The sequence below is a fragment of the Mustela nivalis genome, assembly GCF_964662115.1.
Source record: "Mustela nivalis genome assembly, chromosome: 11".
Taxonomy (NCBI): Eukaryota; Metazoa; Chordata; class Mammalia; order Carnivora; family Mustelidae; genus Mustela; species Mustela nivalis.
The window spans coordinates 11,094,930-11,114,312 of record NC_139030.1 but is presented as its reverse complement, the minus strand read 5'-3'; the positions used below and the strand labels follow the sequence as shown (position 1 = coordinate 11,114,312).

Below are 19,383 nucleotides of genomic sequence, written 5' to 3'. Positions count from 1 at the left end.
GAACCGCAGTATGCACAGACGCTCAGAAGGCAAAGTAAGGTGCTTTGCTATACATGCCTTGTCTCACCGAAACCGCCCATCTCTGGGGGTAGCGTCACTATCTGTATTCTGTACATGCGGAAGCGGGTGCACAGGCCCTGGTACCTTGCCCAAAGCCACACAGCCAATACGCGGCATGGCCAGCCCTGGTGCCCACACTCAGCTGACCTCAAAGCCTCTGTCCTCTCACCAAACTGCCAACCCTAAAAAGTCACGTGCCCCTGAGGCACCCTGCCCAAAGCCACACAGCCAATACGCGGCATGGCCAGCCCTGGTGCCCACACTCAGCTGACCTCAAAGCCTCTGTCCTCTCACCAAACTGCCAACCCTAAAAAGTCACGTGCCCCTGAGGCACCCTGAAACTAAGCCACCAAACCAAACGGGAAAGACTGGTCCGGCTGGGGGGGGACACCACAGGAGGAAGTACTATGGGAATCCAGCCATCGAGCGGTCACTCATCACCAGCCTGGGAGCCCAAAGGCCTGATTCCCAACTCTCCCATGAGTGGCTAAGTAAGTGGCTATGGGGGGGGGGGGGCGCATCCCCTCTCTGAGCCTGCTCTCCAGGCAGCAATTAAGTAAGCTAGACCAGCCGTTCTGGGAGAGGACTTCCACCTTCAACATTTTAATCCCAGGAGGGAGTTTAACAAACACTCATGCTGCGAGAAAGCTGAGTGAGGTGGCTCAGTGAACACATTCTCGGCAAGAGGACTCACACTGCTGCTGAGTCTTCCTGTGACCTGGCCACCCGGAAACCAGCCCCAGGCTGGCAGGGAGGAGGCAGGCCCCCCACAACTCACCACAAAGACTGCTGTCCCCACCAACGTCCCGCTTCTGCTGCAGGGGCGCTCGGTTCTGCTCCAGCTCCTGACAGACGTAAATGGTCATCTTTGGCCTCACATTCCTGGCAGGAGGAGGGGAAATAAACAGCAGGTACCGGGGGAGGGGGCTAGTGGGGAGAACATTCCAGAAGTGTTCCAGAACACAGGGTGGAATTAGCAGACGGAAGGATTCAGGGAGAAGAAAGGAGACCGCCAGATGCAGAAGGCCTTTGTATGGGCCTCCACGGCTTCAGGCAGGCTTGCCTAGAGGCAGCAGGATGGCCAACCCTTCCAGATCCTGTAAGCTGCCATGAGGGCTCTCGGTCCAGAGACCCGTCTCAAGACACAAAGTGTTTTTCAGGGCGGTAACAAGAGCGAACACTTTCTCTGGCTTACCCTGCCCCAGGAACCATTTCCAGAACTTCACGTGCCTCCCTCATTCCATCTCACAAATGTAGGGCACTGGAACCACAGCCCTCATCTTATGGAGGAGGAAACCGAGGCTCACAGGGGTCAGGGCTTTGGTCTAGCATAAAACTCAGAAGAGGCAGATCTGAGATGCACACCCAGGCCCTCGCCCTCACTCTAAAACTGTGCTATCCATGTGTGACAGGGAAATGAGATTTAAAATTCACTCGGTCAATCACACTAGCCTGAGACCAAGCACCCCTCAGCCACGTGTGGCCAGGGCTGCTGGACTCAACAGCGTGGCGCCCAACATTTCCACCGCAGCTGACCCAGCCCTGCTCTCTGGTCTGCTCAGAGAACAGACAGCTGCACCAGAGTCCCACCCCTCCTTCTGGAAGGAGGCGGCTGGATGATGCAACCAGCTGGGCACCTGAGGGGAAGGCTGAGGGGCTCAGATCCAGACACCAAGGCTCCAGCCAAACCAAGAAGCAGGAGGAACCTGCAGGGAGGGGTGAGCTGCGGCAGGCTCAGCACCCCCCACCCCTCCATGGCCCTGATCCCCTCTCACAGGACCTCCTCCCTGCACCTGCTCCAGGAAGAGCCCTGTCCCCACCAGAGGACCCACATGGCAGCATCCAAGTTGCTGAGATGGGGCTCCCTGCCATACCCTGCATCCAGCTGGAAACTGATACCCACCGGCCTTTGATGGCATTGAAGAGTCTGATCCCATCTGCAGGCCCACAGATCTGGACCAAATCCTCCCGAGACATCTTTAGCAAGTCAGCACCTAGGCAGGAAAATGGGGCCACCCGTTAGTGGGAGACACAGGAAAGCTTCCGTCCTCAGGCACCTGCAGACACTGCACTGCGGACAGGGAAGAGTGGGGGACAGGGAAGCGTCAGCCTCCCGCTCCGCGGGCACCAGACGTTCCACAGAGAAACAACAAAAAGCTAAACATCAGGAAATCACAGCCCAAGAGCTGAGTGGTGTTCTCCAGCTCAGCAGAACAGACGGGCATTTACAAAAGCCGCAAGGTCCTCACCAGCTGTGCCTGCCCGTCCCTCCCTCCGTACCGTTTAGCACACTAACACAAGCACACGTAACCCAGCACAGGACACTGAGGACCCATGCTCGTCGAAGTGCAGAAGTGCACAGCTCCCTGCCTGTGGCCTCCTCAGTGCAGCCACACTCCGGGACACGAACGAGAGGCAGACGTTCCCACCTCCCACTGGCACCCGTGCCAGTCTCGCCCCCACCTCTGGGGAACCACCGTCCTGACTCCTCATCTCCTTAAACTTTGCCTGAAACTTTGAAATTTATGTAAGGGGAATGGACAAGGATGCACGTCTCCTATGTCCAGCTCCCTCCCTCCCAATTCTGGTTAAGGGCTCATTCATGCCCATGATCACATATTCTTCATCGCACGAATACAACCTTAGTCCCATGTCCATTCTCTGCCGATGGGCACCAGGGTTGCTCCCAGCTGGGAGCGATGATGAATAAAGGTCTATGAACATCCTTACCGTGGATGCAGTCCCATCCTCAAAGCCCAACAAGTCCTCTAGAGCCTTGTGCCCTAGGACTCTCCAAGGGACAAGTATGCTATCACCTTCTGCTGAAAACCAGCCAGCAGTCACATGGCCAGGAGCAGTAACATCCAACCCCTTTTTTCCTGCCACAGTTCAGAGACAGTTTCAGGCATAATTCTGTAAGCATAAAAGCTCCCTCTACATGACAAGTAGAAGCCAAAATCCCTCCACTGTTCTACCAGGCCTCTTGGTCCCTTCTGACCTCACCTTCCCCAGTCCACTTGGCCCCACTCACCTGGGCGCTAGGCTCTGTGGCCTCACCACTGGGTGCCAGGCTCTTGTGGCCTTTGCACTTTCTGCCTCCTTGGACATTTCACTGTGCCCCGTAGCCACTTAGCTCCCTTGATCCCCTGGACCTAGCCTCTGCCCAAGCGCACTGTCTCTCTTTGGCACCCCAAAAATGGCAGCATCCCTCCCTGCTCCTCCCCAAAATGAGCCAGGCCCCTCCTCTGAGACTGCCCACCACCACAGGGTCACACAGCACTGAAACATGGGGTCTGCACACCTGTGCAGACTCAAAGCTACAAGCTCTCTCGGAGCTCAAAGGAAGCCCCGCCAAAGCTGAGCTCAAAGATGACCATGAGCAGTTTTCCTTCCACTGTCACTGACGTGCATGGGAGCCACTGTCCTAGTTCCGGTCAGTACTTTACTCCCGGTCGTTCTGGACTGCCTCGACTTGGTGGCAGGGTTCACCGCTCTGCTTACCATTATGACCCACAGCCTTGGCCCCAGGTCTCTGTCAGACAGCCCCACCGGTGAGGGCTTGAAGGAAGCCACAGCTTCCTCTCCTCCCTGTGGCTTCACTGTCATCTCCCAGGTCAGGGCTCCAGAGAAAGTGTGACACACGAGTGGTGGGGTGGTGGGAAGAGCCAGAAGGCTTGCCGAGTGTGCCCCAGCCCACCTGGTGCAGGGGGCCCTTCCGGGGCAGACTGGGACCCACCCTAGAGGACCCAGATGGTCCGCCCTGAAAGCCACACTCGACTCGAAACTCCCAACAGACAGGACATCCTCCTTTAGCACTTGGCTCGGGGTCAGCAAGTGAGTGAGTGACCCATGCCACACCGGGTCCCCGCCCGGCAGGCAGTGCGGCCAAGTCCAGGAAGCCACGGCTTTGTGATGTGTTTCTGGGGTCCCCATGGGTTCTACCCACAACAGAGATGCGCACCCGAGAAGCTGGCGAAGAGCCGGCAGAACTGTGAGAACCTGTTTCGGTGGAGCCACTGCTGGGCGTCCTGGATCGAGGCTGACGGAAGCAGGTGCTGCAGGCAGAGAGAGAGGAGGGGGCCTTGACATGAGCATGCCGGGTCACCCCAGGGACACACAAGCTGGAGAGCCCAGCGGCACACACTTACATCATTGCCCAGCGGCACGGTCTCCACCGGGTGCGTCGGAGAACTGTTCCTGCAAAAAGAACCCGAGATCAGTCACAGGCCCAGCCCCCTCTCCCAATGTGGCGCTCCTCCTCCCCTCATGGAATGGCCCTCACTGCAAATGCAGCAGGGCCTCAAGAATTCCCCAGGTCAGAGACATGTTGGCAGAACTGCCCACGCAATCCCTCAAAATCCCTGACCAACCCTCCAGGGCGGACACAACGTTCTGGCTGGCCACACAGCACAGCTAATGAGCACCCCTCTAGCCCGAGCTCAGGGTCTACAGAGTCTCCCACCCCCCACCCCCGCCAGCCTCAGCCCCAGGGGAGGGCAGGCTACCCAAGGATCCCCAAGCACCGTTTGGGTGCCCAGACAGCAGCAGCCAAAACCCTGTCTGCAGAGGCAGAGAGGGCTTCGGGCTCCAGAGAGAGACCTGCCCTGAACAGGGAGCCGCAGTCTGGCACCCACTGACGAGGAGAATATGGTCATGGCTGGAGGCACCTGCCCTCCCGCCAGGGCTCACTCATGGGGAAGGCACACCTGAACACCTGCATTTTTAAGTTAAGAGGAAGATACAGTTTTAAATATAAATGACCCTCCCAGACAGAGACTGGAGAAGGCACAACATGGAGGGACGCAGGTGTCTCACTCTGATTTAAACGGACAAGCTGGGGTTACTCTGTGTGTACCTTACCACAGTGACACTAAAGAAAAGGCCCTCGCTGGGATGACCCTCAGACGGGTCGTTGGTGACAAGAGCTGCCCTCTGTGCAGTGTCCATGAGGCGCACCATCCCCCAACCCTGAACCAATCCTCACCCCCTGCTAGTGGAGAACATGAGGCTGCGGAAGGTTAAGAACTCACCACTCACTCCAGAGTTGGGGATTTAACACTGGGTCCACCTGAATCTGAACATGACACCTAGGCTTTGTGTCCCTGCCCTTCTCAAGGAAGCCCCTTGTGACCTTGTGAAATCAAATTCACGGACACACCCATTCTCCCGTTAGTCAAGGTCTCTGGACGCCAAGCATGGGCTCTGAAGCGCCCACAGGTTCCACACCTACCTCCTAAACCTGCCATGGTCTCCCTGCTCCTGCTGTCCCCCCAGAAACAGGATCAGGATGTCCAGAGCCATCACAGTGGTGCCCTGAGCCCCTCCCAGCGCCCCACAGCCTGGGACAGGTCCGCCAGCCCCTGCACGACTGTCACCTCAGAGGCAGTGTGGCCTGTACACTTCCAGAGCCGGGTAAGCAGGAGTGAGGCCACTCCTGTGGGACAAGCCCTGAAGCCCGAACCAGGGAACATCCTGAGCTGACCCGTGCTGCCAGGAGAATGCGTACAAGGACCGCAGAAAGAATGAGGATGGCCCCTCGCAGCCGTCAAGGGCTACCAGAATGGCTGCCTCCTAAGGCTCCATCTGTTGAGAAGGCATTCTGCCCTGGAGGGCACCCACAGGCCAACCTGCTTCCATGGTGAGGGGGAAGGGGTGGGACGCTGGGTCCTGGGCTGCTACCCCAGCAGACAGTGCTTACAGAAGCGTGTCCAAGCACAGAAACCCGTGCAAATATTCAAAGTCCCGCCCTGAAGCGCATGCTGATGCCAGCATACCAAGGCGGGGGGGTGGGGGGCAGAGGATACAGAGGAAAGATCAAGAAAGGAGCCTAGATCCATCATCACTCTAGGAGCCCCAAAGGAAGAGAGGGCGGACATACCCTTCGCCAAGGCCGAAGCTGTTTGGAGAGCCGTTGTAGCTTGGAGAGGGAGCACTGTTCACCTGGTAGGCCATGTCCGGCCACGGGGAACACTGCAGAAAGAGCACAGGGCAGCATGACTCAAGCGCCGTGACAGGAGGAACTCAGCTACAGATGTACTATCCCAGCTCCTCTCTCTCCCAAACCAGCATCCATGGAGGCCAGCACAGGACACCACAGATCCCTCAACATTCTCCCACAACCTCCCAGGCCCCACATGAGGCAACAGAGTGTGAGTTTCCTAGGGCCATGCCCAAGCAATCAAGCCCGGCAGAGAAGAGACCTAAAATTCAGTCATTCCCAGAGCAAGCAAAGCAAGGCATGTGTCTCTGTGAGCTTTCTAGCAGTCAAATCATCAAGGGAAACATCATCCGTCCCGTCCCCTGGGTCCAAAAAAAAAGAGAGCTGACAACACAGGCCAGCTGCCCAGAGGCAGGTTTTCCAGATAAAGACAAATGTGTGTCCATGCATAGAAGAGGGAGCAATGGACACAGATAACTTCCAAACAAAAGTCATCAATGAGGATCAGTACTGGGGCTCCGGGGGGGTTCAGTCGGTCAAGTGTCTAGACTCTTGGTTTCCACTCAGGTCACCATCTCAGGGCTGTGAGTCAGGCTCCGTGCTCAGCAGGGAGTCTGCTTGTCCCTCTCCCTCTGCTCCTCCCACTATTCTCTTTCTCCCCACACCAACCCCCGCCCCCGCCAAAATAAATAAGTAAATAAAGAAATAAATCTTTTTTTAAAAAAATATAGGAGTTCAGTACTAAAACCTGCACTATTTGAAAACAGAATCAGCTGACAGGCCCTGGAGAGCAGAGGGTAGGTAAGCGCCTCCAAGAGCAAGCCAACCCCTCTGGACATCATTCTGTATCTGTTACACGTCAGGCATCCTGCTAGGAGCTAAGGGAGACACAGAAGACACGACAGATGTGATCCTTGACCTCAAGGTAGTTTTGTCCAGAAGCCAAAAATGAACATACGTGAGAATCACCCAGACAGAGACAGCAGAGACATACAGGTTTTGCCTGTTGGGGAAGCCAGCGGGCCAAGTATTCACTTTTTTCCCTTCCCTGTGATGACACCTCCTCAGAAAGGGCCAATCTGAAGCATTCCTGAAGATTCACTATCACCCATCGAGCCACAGGCTGGTCAATATTTAACTCTGTTGTGCGTGTGGACTGGAATGCCGTGGCGTTAACCCCAGGAGCGGAGAGGTCGACAACCTGTCACGGACGGGGCCAGGCCGGGGTTGTCACCAGCAGCACCGCGTGCTGACAAGGGCTTGGACAGACATGGTCTGAAGCACCCCCAGCGCTCTCCTCCAGTGAGGGGATGTCCAAGGAGAGTCAGGAGCACAGAGGTTCAGGCTCAGCCTGGAAGGGAAAGGTGTCTGGAGGCAGAGGGTGGTGGGAATGTGGAGGGCACCCTGGGGGGCCTGGCACTCTTCTGCTGCTAAGTGAGTAAGCCAGGCTCTCCCTGCACCATAGCTCTCTGGCCACTGTCACTCTGAGCCTGCTGAAACGCCACTACAGGTCTGTCTGTGCTGCAGTTAGCTTCCGTACTCTGCCTTGCTGCAAACACCCTTCTGCATACGGCTTATTACACATGCTCGCACACACACCCCCCTCCCAGGACCAGCCACTGTTCTCTTAGCTGCTCTGTGCCCAGGGCCTCACTTTAACCATAGCTGTAACCCCCACCATGGCCAGTTCTGGGCCTTATGCATCTGTGGGGGCCTTCTGGGCCAGTCGCACTAGGCAATGAACAAACGCTCCTGAGTTGGGCTGACTGCAGAATGCAGTGGGGAATAGTTGGATTTTTTGCTTTTTTTAAATAAAAAACAGAGCCCAGGAAAAGGAGGTTCCAGCGGTAACAAGTCATAAGAGGAAGCAGCCTGTGACAGTGTTCATCTCAGAAGTACACTGGACAGAAGTACAGTTCATCTCAGAAGTAAAGCTGTCCTGGGGAGGGAAAGATGTCTGAGTTGTCTGAGAGTCTGAGTTGGGGGAAAGATATTCCAGTGTCCATCCCAACTACAGAGCAGCTTGTAGTTTGCGCCCCCTGACCCAGGGAGCCTGCTGAGAACAGAAGCCTGCAGAGACTTCTACCATATGCGGACCTTCACACTGCCGCGGTCACTCGCAGCACCCTATCGACCAGGAGCCCAGGAAGCACCAAATGTGCACCAACAGGACATCATGCACACAACGGAGCCACACCTCTGGATAAAGAACCAGAAAGCTCTGTACGAACAGATGGGGAACAGACTCCAAGCAAGGCTATTAAATAAAGCAAGTTACAGAACAGCGTGTCTATGTACACTGTCAGTGTAAAAACAGCGGGCGTGGGTGCACTGGCTTCACCAGCAGAGGAAGCTGGGCCATGTATGTGAAGACCCAGGGATGACAGCTGTCCTGGGGAGGGAGAGCTCGAGGCTAGGACAGTTTGGATAGAGGGATTTTCTAATGCATACACACTCTCTTCTGTTGGATTTTGGGCCTTCACCTATTAAAACAACAATCACCTGACTCCGGAAATTGCCAAGAGCACAGAACAGGAAGTTCCTTTGGAAACACTGTCCCGGCCCCACCGCCCCCCCCCCCCCGCCCCCGGGGGTTATCATGTGAACACAGTTCTGAACCCGGGAACCTAACACAATTTCATGGGCACTGTCTAAAGAGGCATTCACTCCCCAGTGGGCAAGTTTCAAGAATCTAAACCAAAAGGCCAAAGGCCCAGGGTGGCAGGGGGATCACATGCACTGCGACACCAGGCCAGCTCACCTCTGTGAGAATGGTGGTCTCATAGGACGGCTGGTACTTCTCCTTCTCCTGGGCCGTTCTTTTCTCCATCTTTTCCCGGTCAGTCTTCTGTTTCCTGTCAGCTCCCTTTGGCTACAAGTGCAGAGCACAGGGGTCCCATCAGTCCAGAGTGGGCAGAGGCAGCTCTCAGAGAAAGACCCAGGGCTTGATGACAGTCCCCAAGGCCTGCATGCTCCCTGCCTCTCCCCAGGGCCCAGGGGCCAGGAGTCCAGGCAGGATCTCTGGATGGGACAGCACCTCCCATACCTCCGAGGCATTAAGCACTCAGTCATCTTCCTGGAGCCCTTCCCCTTCCTCACCCCAGGGCACTCACGGCCTGCCACTGGGTCCTGCCACTCAGCTGCTCAGGGGGAAATGCTTGCAAATAATCTCCACCAGAGGCCAGTGGCCCATGGACAAAACCCTTGGGAACACAGCCAACTGCAATGCATTCCTTGGGTTACTGGTGGACAGTGAAGGAAATGGAAGAAGTCAGGGCTGCTGGTGGGAGTCTGGTCTGCACCTGTGTGCTGGGAAATCCTGGACGCATGGTCAAGGTCTCCTGACCCCTCCAACTCCCAGCACTAGCGTGCAGGTCGCTGCTGGCACACCTCACAAGGGATACCCCCTCCAGCTTCAAAGAGCCTGTCTTAGGCGCCCAGCAAACGTGAGCAACTTACAGAAGCACTACGATTTCCATCATTTACAGGTAAGGAAACTGAGGCTCAAGTGACTTGTTAAGAATGGAGAGGAACCTACTGCCCTGGCTTGTGAGAGTCTTCAAAAACCAAAAAAAAAAAAAAAAAAAGAAAGAAGAAAGAAGAAAGAAAGAAAGAAAGAAAGAAAGAAAGAAAGAAAGAAAGAAAGAAAGAAAGAAAACCAAAAATGTGAAGCAGAAGCAAGTGCTGACCAGGTGAAAATTCAAGAGAGCATGTCCCAGTATATACCACCAGCATGGACGTAGCAGCCCCACTCCCGGGACACTCACAGCCTGCTTGGTGGCTCCCAACACTGACTCCCAGCAGCCCCAGAGCCCAGAACTGCACCGTCTGGCTGCGGATGCCACAGACCGTGCACAGGGCACACTCAGTGAAAACCATCTCCTCAATGCCCCCTTCAGGGACTTTCATCCCAGAATGCACCTTCCTCATGCCACATAGCTTTTCGTTTCCAGCTCAAGGGCATTTCAGGACATAGCCCTGAGAGTGATGTGAGACCCACTTTAGACAAAGCTGGGTTTGCAGGGGGGCCTCTGGGGACAGCAATGACAGATTAAAAGACCAGGCCGCAACCCCTATACCCCGGTCACCTGCCCTACCAACCCCCGGCCTGGCCCCTGTCCCTAACAGGAGGCTCGTCCTCCCTGTCCAGAAACCAGGCGGCAAGCCCACGTGTGGGGTCAGCACTTGGTCCGGCAAGGCCTGTGGAGAGCTGGCTGGTCAGGAAGGGGCTGCCTGTCCTGTCAGAGGCCCTGACACTCCTCCCCTACCCCGAGCCTCAGCACCTGGCTCCAAAAAGCAGGAGGCATCCCAGTGACCGGTGACAGGGGTGACAGTGGAGAAATGACAGCCAAGCTGGTGAGACCACCTGGTGCTTGCACACACCTGCTGGCATTGCTTCTGTGATGGGGCTGGGTGCGTGGGGCAGCCATACCTCCCCAGGCGTTCTGAGAATCCAGCTTCAAGTGACAGGGGCCCCCATGCCCCTGCAGGAGATGCCAAGGCCTTCCCTGGGCCACTCAAACAAGGCAGCTTCAGATCCATTCCGCAGGGACAGGTGGTGTGTGGCCCAGGAGCCTGGTGGGCAGAACCCTCACCCCTAAGCTTCTGCCTCAAGGTACAGAAAAGAAAGCTGCTAGGGGGCCATGGGAAGGACTAGGCACTCTGGGGGCGTGGATGCGGGGGGCAGACATGGTCCATCTCTCCTGCCCAGTGCAGCCTCGGAGCCCCAGGAACCCCACTGGATGCCACAGGACCGGAGGACAAGGACGACGAGCAGGACTACACATGTGGTCTATACAAGGCGGGGACAGAGATATGACTGGGACAGGCAAGGACATCCGGCAGCGCAGCTATGGGGCCGTCCACAGCAAGTCAGAACCGCGAGAGTCCAGAGCGGGCCATAAAAAGACCAGAGGCTACGGCGCCCACTGCACCAATGGACAGGCTTAGTCGAGAAGTGCTCCCCAAAGATGGCCAGGTCCTCACCCCTAGGACCCTGAGGCTGTCACCTCACAAGGCTGCAGGTGGAATCAGGATGGAGAGCAGTGGGAGACGGGACAGGAAAATGATCCTTCAGCATCCCAAGGGGTCCTACGTCATCACAGGGCCCGTGAAAGTGGGCAAGGGACGGGGGAGAGGAGGCTGGAGTGGTGTGACCACAAGAGCCCAGCGCTCCTGCCAGCTCTGCAGAAAGGTGGATGGGCCACAGGCCGAGGAACACAGAAGCCTCTAAAAGTTGGCAAAGGGAAAGAGAGGGAGCCTCAGGAATGGAATGCAACCCTCCTCACACCCTGACTTGAGCCTAGTGAGACCTTGTGAGGCTGTGGACCTCCAGCCCTGAGGAGTAATATATGTGTGTGCCATGAAGCCACGAAACCTGTCATCATTTGTTCCAGCAACAACAGGAAAACAACTATGGTGGCCTTGCAAGGAGTCACCATCCCGAAGCCGGTTTCTGAGGGGGCTACCGCGATGGCCCAAAAGACGCTCCCACCATGACCAGCGCCTTCCCACCTGGGGTGGAATCATTAACTGAGCCGGAGCCCGCCCCTCCCTCACCCCTGCAGAAGCCACAGGCTCTGCTGTGACCCTCCATTCCCACCACCACCCCCCCGCCACTGCCCATCTTTAGGCAGTGACGGTCCAGACAGATGAGATGAAGAGTAGTTAATTAACAGGCAAGTGCACGGGGTGGGCGGGGAAGGAAAAGAAAGGAGGGCCCCGCAAACATGTTTCCTGCTCCAACAGGAGGCCGCTGCAGAGGGAGATATGGCTTCCGGCCCTCCATAAAAACATCTGGGGCCGGGACGCCCGCACGCTGCCTCCTGACCTGATTTTTAAGGCGACTCTAATGGGCAACTACAGAATCCGTGGTCAACTACAAAGTGCTCAGGAAGAAAACAAAAACCTAAAAGCATTCGATTCCAGACAGTCTTACAAAGCAGAGCTGGGCATAGCCACCAGTGATGCCGGATGACAGAAGGTGCCCCGTGCAAGAGGACACCCACGGGGAGCAGACCCGTCAGTGCAGGATATGCCAGCTCGTGCTCCTGGGGGGCTCGGGAAGCCCCAGGCCCATGGGACACAGGGCTCCCTGCTGGACCTCCAGGGGGAATCCCAAAGGTCAGTGCGCTGCCATCACTGTCCAGCACAGGCGGGGACCCCAGGGGCAACGCTGTCCTACCTTGAACACCTTGATCTGGCAGCTGGCCGAGTGCAAGTGCTCTGTGTACTCCCCATTCTCGTTCTGCTTAAATGTATCGATCTGCACCCGGAAAGGCACGCCCTTCTCACCCCCGTGCTTCCTGGGAGTGAACTCGGTGCTGATACAGTGCACCTGGAGGGGGAAATGCGGGCGAGGAACAAGGAGAGGGCTGAGGCCAGGCCCTGGACTCCTCCAGGGCCCCTCGCCAAATGGAGGTTTCCATTCTGCCTCTTCAGGTGCACACCTGCCTCAGCTTCCCTGCTCCCCACCTATGCTCCCATCAGGGCCATGGCCTCCCCACCCCCCTTTATAAAGGACATGCCCTCCCACCTCTGTCCCTTGATCTTACAGGCCCTGCCTGACCAGCTACCTCCTCACCACTGCTCAGGCCCACAGACCCCAGCCGCCTCACCCTCTACTCCCTCCTCTCCCTTGGCAGATCCCCCAGACTGCACAGCAAGGACCACAGCTCAGTCCCCAACAGCCCTGGCGTCCAGGTTATTGGGCCAAGCTAGAAACAGGACCAGAGGCTGCATGTTACTGCTAAGTAAATACCTGCTACAGAAAAAGGCACTGGATAACATATTTCTTATTATAATACTGTACTACTACAATAATATACATTACTGTGATAATACAATAACATCATAGTTGTAACTTTAAAATATAATAAGAATATTGTAATTATGTAAAAAAATAAATCACTAACTTTCACTGAGCAATTGCTATGGACCAGGCACTGCAGTAATGACTTTAGGTTCATTATCTGATTTATAAGACAGGTGGAAAAACTAAGAGGCTCGGAAAGGGACATAGACTGAACAAGGGAATCTAAGTCAGCCCAGTAGCACAGAGGCCCCGCCATGCCCCTGGATCCACACCATGTGCTTGAATCACTGATTAATTTAATCACAGAAATTCTCCTAGAAAAATTTTATTACATATTATCTCTGCAAGGATATACTTATTCTATAACAAGCTTACATATGTTTAAGCAAAACCCACACAGAATTCTCCAACAAGCCAAGTCCTTTTCTAGCTCTGGGGACCAAGCAGCTCTAGGACTAAACTACACTCCTGTACCCCGTTCCCTAAATGTGCATCCCCGCAACAGAACAGGGCCCATGTGGGCCCCACAGGTGGACTGTTTTGAGGAACAACACACGAGCCCCAAAACTTTGGCCTCCCCCAAGGACACTCGCTTACCTGAATGAACGCCGAGGCTCTCTTCGAAGGGTCCCATAAAAATTCCACTGCGTTCAGTTGGGTCGGGCTGGCCCTGGGGTCCAAGATACCAACAGACAGTGGAATATCTGCACACACACACACACACACAAAAGTGCAATCGTCAGCCACTCCCAAAGATTTAGGGAAGGTCCAGATTCCTTCACCATAATTTGAAATGCCCAAAGTTCTGAAAACTGCGTTTCACCCAGCTCATTTGGCAGCAAGCCTGACGTGAACCGCCATGAAGCCATTTAGAGTCTTTGTCCCATTCTGGGTGAATGTTTTCTCCTGCTGCAGAAGTATCAGTGCACCTGATTGCCTACTGGGAGGCATCACCTGTCGCTAGGGGCCTCCATGCCCTGTTTTAAGAATTCTGACCCCTGAATTCCAAAACCCAACTGGCTTCCAGGGTTCTAGATGAAAGACGATGGAACAGTGTCCAAGACCCCAAACTCGGTTTCTGTTGCCCAACTCTGCAATGCCCATTCTGCCCTCTGTCACAGAGCAAACTCCTTTAAGGCGGGACCCTCTGCAAAGCCTTCCCTGTGATCCCTGACTGCAGGCCTTTGAATGAGAGGTCCCCAAGGGCAGGCCTGGGGGAATGGGCGAGTCTGCCAGCTCCCACAGCAGCTCACCCAGGGCAGGAATGCACTAAGAGCCCTACTGAGGGAGGCATGCGTCCCAAGGCATCCAGGAAGAACCCCAATGTGCTCGGAGTGCCTGGGGCCCCTCGTGGCCAAGAGACTCACCGATGTCCAGGATCCGGTCCCCGGGCCGGCTCCAGCGCCATCCCTCCAGCTGCTGGTGCTCTGTGTACTGTAGCCGGCGGTCATGGAAAACCACACGGATGATGCTCTAGGGAGGACAGGCCAGGTAGAGACAGCTAAGTATGGAGACAAGAAGGACCCAAGAGGAACCTCCCACGAAGGCAAATGTCCCACCTTTTAAGACTAAGACCCCTCCTGCCAGAGCCTTCCTTCACAGCTCTCTGGCTCTGTGTGCCTCTCCCCACTCAGAACCCCAATCATAGATAGTGAGAATGAGGACTATCCCCTTTTCCAGAATTACTAAGTGCTTTACATACAGGGCTAATCTATACTCATTTTCATGCAGATGAGACAACTGCTCAGTAAGGGGCAAAGCTAGGCTCACATCTCAATCTGTCCAACCCAGAGCCTGTTCAGTCAGCCCATGCCCCTTTAACTCTCAGAACCCCCTGCCTGACCCTGGCTACTTAGACAACATGCCCCAGGGAAAAGGAATCCCTTTCCCAGTCTGGAGCTCTCCCCAAACCTCCCAGGCACTCCTGACCCCCACCTCCAGCAAGCCCAGGTTTCCTGACCCCCACCCCTACCAGGCTCAGGTTCCCAGACCCCCAACAACTCCTAAGGAGGGAGGGTGTCCCCACAGCCTTGCCTTGACGTATTTTGTGTTCAGATCTTGGAAGTCTCCCAGCTTCCGATTCTCCAGCAGTCGGATTTCGTAAGACTGACCTAGAGGAGGGTGAACAGGACATTCTCCATTTCTGAGGGGTTTCAGACCTGGGGTTCACCCAGACAGTGGCCTTCTTGACCTCCTCAGTGGCCCACCCAGGCCTCTTGGCCCCAGGGGACAGAGCGAGGAGCCAATGGATGGCCAACTCAGACGGCTGGCTCTCTGGGCCAAACACCCCCCAGCCCAGTCTGTCCCCGCCTGGTTGCACCTAAGACACCCCAGGGAGCAAATCACATGTCCCAGAAATAGCACCTCCACAATTTTCGAGGGATTCAACAAAATGTAGTTAACATTAAATTTATGAATGAATGGGGTGCCTGGGTGGCTCAGGGTGTTAAGCCTCTGCCTTTAGCTCAGGTCATGATCTCAGGGTCCTAGGATCAAGCTCCACATCGGGCTCTCTGCTGGGCGGGGAGCCTGCCTCCCCCGCTCTCTCTGCCTGCCTCTCTGCCTACTTGTGATCTCTGCCAAGTAAGTAAATAAATAAATCTCCTAAAGAAAAAAATTACGAATGGAACGTCACAGTTCTTTAAAAAGGACGCCCCCATTCACTTAGATGGAGAACTCAGGCACCCACTCAAATCCACGTGACAGTAAATAAATAACCATACCCTTCTCCAGAGCAGTTAGAGGAACGAGTAAAAGCCTGTTAAACATTGTCCCTAACTGCAGAATGAAAAGCATTTTCCCAAGTTAAAAGAATTCCATGTATTTAAAGGGTGTGGGATTCCATTTGGTGACACTGCACCAGCGCAGGCTGGTTCAGGAATGCGCACGGGGAAAAGGCAGCATCCACCTGACAGACACAGCTCGCATCTATGAACAGCCTGAAGCAAGCAACACGCGTTATCTGGAAGTGAAACACAGTCTGAAGAAATAGGACACATCACATTCCTAGATGGGAAGGCCAGTTCTCAAATGATGTCAGTTCTTCCCAAATTAAGGGAGTGCTACGACTCTAAGACACCCGCACATATTTCACAACTTAATAAAAATGTTTGACAAACTGAGAGAATGAATTAACGATGGTAAATCTGACTGGCTGGCTAAAATTTTTTTTCTTTTTAACTTTGAGATACGGATAGACTCACAAGAAGTAACAAAAATAGTACAGAAAGGTCTTGAATACCTGTCCCTCAGTGTTCCCAGCGGTGGGAGCTGAGATAAGTACGGGACACCAGTGGAAACCAGGAAACCAAGAAATCAGGAAGAAACCATGGAAACCGGGAGGCTGACCACCACACACGGCAGTTCCCACTCAGCTACAGGCCTGACACAGAGCTCCCTGGGCCTTTGCAGGGACTCAACTCACAGCAAATACATCGAGACAAGTCACCAGAGGAATGAAGTCAACCTTCTTAAGGTCTCATGTGAACATGAATCATACTTACCAGACACTCAACAGGGAAGGACTTTCTGAAACAAAAACTGGAGGAAAGGGAAATCTACCTATATTAAATTCTCTCTACACACACACACAGACACACACACACACACGAATTAAACTTAAATGCAAACAACAAATTAGAACTGCACAAACCCAGTGGGTAGCAGTTTTAAAACAGCTAAAACAGCCATGATTAGTAGAAACACCATGCTACTACTGCCTGCGGTGGGTAGAATGCTGCCCCCCCCACAAAAAAATCCCTCCTACATATCCTCATCTCTAAGACCTATGAATGTTGTCTTGTATTTGGTAAAAGAGTCTCTACAGATGCAATTAAATTAAGGATATTGAGATGAAGATATTCCTGGATTATCCCGAGGTCCCTAAATCCTTTGACAAGTGTCCTTGTAAGAGACACACAGGGAGACAGAGAGGAGGCAACGTGACCAGCAGAGACTGGAGCAACACAAGCCAAGGGACCCACCTGAAGCCCCCAGAAGCTGGAAGCTGCAGAGAATGGCGTCTTCCCTAAAGCCCTGCCAAGCAACACGGCCCCCTATGGGACTGCCAACTTCTAGCCTCCAGAACTCTTAAGAGAATAAACTTCAGGTGTTCTGTGTTAAGCCAACATGTTTACAGTAATTCGTTAAAGCAGCCACAGAAAGCTGATATACTCCTCCCTGCAACGAATAACAGAATGGGTGAGGAACCTGCAATTCCATCATTTATTCCAAATATTGGCTGACAACAACCACTATGAAACGCCACATGAATTCTAGGGACTCGGAGATGAGCCCAACGGACACAGGGCTGTGTGTCACAGAGCTTGTTCCCATGGCTCTCGCCTGGCCTGGAAAGGAGGCTGGCCATGTGCAGAAATACCCACTCAGCCAGTGCCCTTCCCAGCTGCTACCAGCCCATGACAGGACCAGTAGACACAAGGACGGACCGAGTCCCCATCCCCCTCAGAACGATGTGCTGGGCACACTTCCTGTCAGAGGGAGAAGCACAAACCCCAAACTTTTAGCCTGCCCACGTGCCAGCTCAGAAGTTGCAACTCACAGAAGGGTCCTGCTGACCTAACCAACACACTTCTAGCTTTTGAAAAAAGCCAGATTTTTACCATACATTTCCTGGCTCCTGAGCCAACATTCCCTTAACAGGGACGTAAAATGGAGCTTCACACACCCTAACTGGTTTTTCCAGTGTCCTCCGCCTTCTTCCTTTCCTTCCAAGGAAAAATGTAGCCAGCTCCAGCATGAGGCCCAAGGCCCAAGTGCTCACCACCCTGGGTTTATGGGTGCCCCAGAGCCCAATTAATACTGATCTGCAGCTCTGCAGGGCAACCCCAGCTCATGCAAACCGAAGGCTCCTCCTCCATCCAGGGCACTTTCTTGAGCCTGAGTACAGAGTCTGGAATCAGTCCTAGTTAGGTGGGGTCCTAGGCCAGGGGCTAGGCCTCTACCTGCCTTGGAGACCTGACCCATGCACTTCCTCAATGCCTCTGCCACCACCCATCCTTGTCCCTTCTTTCTGCATGCACACTTTGTGGAGCCCCTCCCTCCCTGCCTGCCCCGAAGCCAACACTGCTGGGGCCAGGCCCACCTTCCCAAGCCCAGCTCTCACACAGGGTGGTGCCATCAGAAGGCCGTGGTCCCTGCTCACACACACTGATGAACAAGGTCACAAAAGCAGAATTGACCCGGGGCACAGGGGTACCTCTCTGCTCGGCCAGCATCATTGTGGGACATGGGTGGGAGCTACGAGAGTGGGCTCTGGGAAGGCAGAGTATGTCTGTTCTGCTCACCACTGCACTGTCTGACACACAGCAGGAATCAACAAGTGCGCAAATATGATTTCATATTCTTTACCATGCTGCTCTGTGCTACGACCATAGGGTTTGCAAAACTAAGACCCAGTCTCACCTTCAAAGGCAACAGTCTTCTGGAGTGTTATCATACCACACAGGAAAAGCACTTATATAGGGCAGAATTTGGAAAATCTAAGAGACAACAAAGATCCAAAGTTGGGCAACACTCACAGAGAATGCTGAGGGAGGAAGGGTGACAAAGGTTTGAAGCGGGAGATAACACTGGAGATGGACTTTGAAGAGTGCGCAGGACTCCTGTTGTGGAGGGGATGAATGAATGAGCAAGTAATCCCAAGCAAAGCTGAGGCAAGGTGGTGGGAGGGGAAAGGTGTGCCTCTGGGGAGCAAGAAGTAGCAGCTTCCATTCACTGGCTTACATAATGGCAAAGTCCTGCTTGGGATTAACTCATCCAAACCTAAGCATAAGTCAATAGCTTGAGACCAGGGCAGCTTAGGATCGTGAGCCCCACTGAGGGGAGGTGGCAGAGGGTCAGAGAGATTACCTGACTTGGGCAAGCTTGCACAACTACAAAGTGGCAGAGCCAGGAGCAGAAGCAGTCTTGTTTCCAGAACCTACCACATCCTCCCTGGTGGGGATCATTTGCTGGGCAGAGGCCATCTGCAGTTCTACATGATTCTCTCTCAACTTCTCTCTTCTGGATGGTATCAGGTTCCCTCCTGCATCCTGACCGAAGTTTGCCTATAGCATTTCATGGCATAGAAACCTTCCCCATCCCAGGACAAGACAGGTTTTTTTCCATCCTTCCTTCTTCTCTCTAGGATTAGCAATAAAGAGGATTCCTGGGATGACCAAATCAACCTGCTGGGTGATCCTGGATATAGCATGTTGGCTCCATTTCCTAGTCTATAAAAGATTCTGTTTCCCAGGGTGCCTGACTGGCTCAGTCGGTTAAGTATCTGCCATCGGTTCAGGTCATGATCCTGGGGCTCCTGGGACTGAGCCCCGTGTCAGGTTCCCCGCTCAGCAGGGAGTCTGCTTCTCTCTCCCCCTCTACCCATCCCTCTCATGTTCTCTCTCTCTCAAGAAATAAATAAAATCTTTTTAAAAACCCTATAAAAAAATAGTCTGTTTCCCACATTCTAAATAACAATCTGGGAAGAAAAACAAGCACTACAGGAAGTGAGAGGAAAAGCCTGTTCTAATTTTCCGAATTGTAAAATGTGGCAAAAGAAAAAGAAGTT

At 54.1% G+C, this 19,383-nt stretch overlaps 1 protein-coding gene across 2 annotated transcripts in view; it reads right to left on the bottom strand.

Annotated features, from left to right (window-relative positions):
* The window catches only part of TFCP2L1 (transcription factor CP2 like 1), a 63,779-nt gene that overhangs the window by 14,276 nt on the left and 30,120 nt on the right, over nucleotides 1-19,383 (bottom strand). For both annotated transcript variants that reach the window (XM_082689817.1, XM_082689818.1), the window contains 10 exons: nucleotides 14,847-14,923; nucleotides 14,180-14,285; nucleotides 13,410-13,516; nucleotides 12,183-12,335; nucleotides 8,760-8,870; nucleotides 5,939-6,030; nucleotides 4,209-4,257; nucleotides 4,022-4,115; nucleotides 1,964-2,054; nucleotides 839-942 (listed from right to left, as the gene is read on the bottom strand). In XM_082689817.1, the coding sequence (XP_082545943.1) occupies nucleotides 839-942; nucleotides 1,964-2,054; nucleotides 4,022-4,115; nucleotides 4,209-4,257; nucleotides 5,939-6,030; nucleotides 8,760-8,870; nucleotides 12,183-12,335; nucleotides 13,410-13,516; nucleotides 14,180-14,285; nucleotides 14,847-14,923 (984 nt within the window). The remainder of the gene's footprint in view (nucleotides 1-838; nucleotides 943-1,963; nucleotides 2,055-4,021; nucleotides 4,116-4,208; nucleotides 4,258-5,938; nucleotides 6,031-8,759; nucleotides 8,871-12,182; nucleotides 12,336-13,409; nucleotides 13,517-14,179; nucleotides 14,286-14,846; nucleotides 14,924-19,383) is intronic.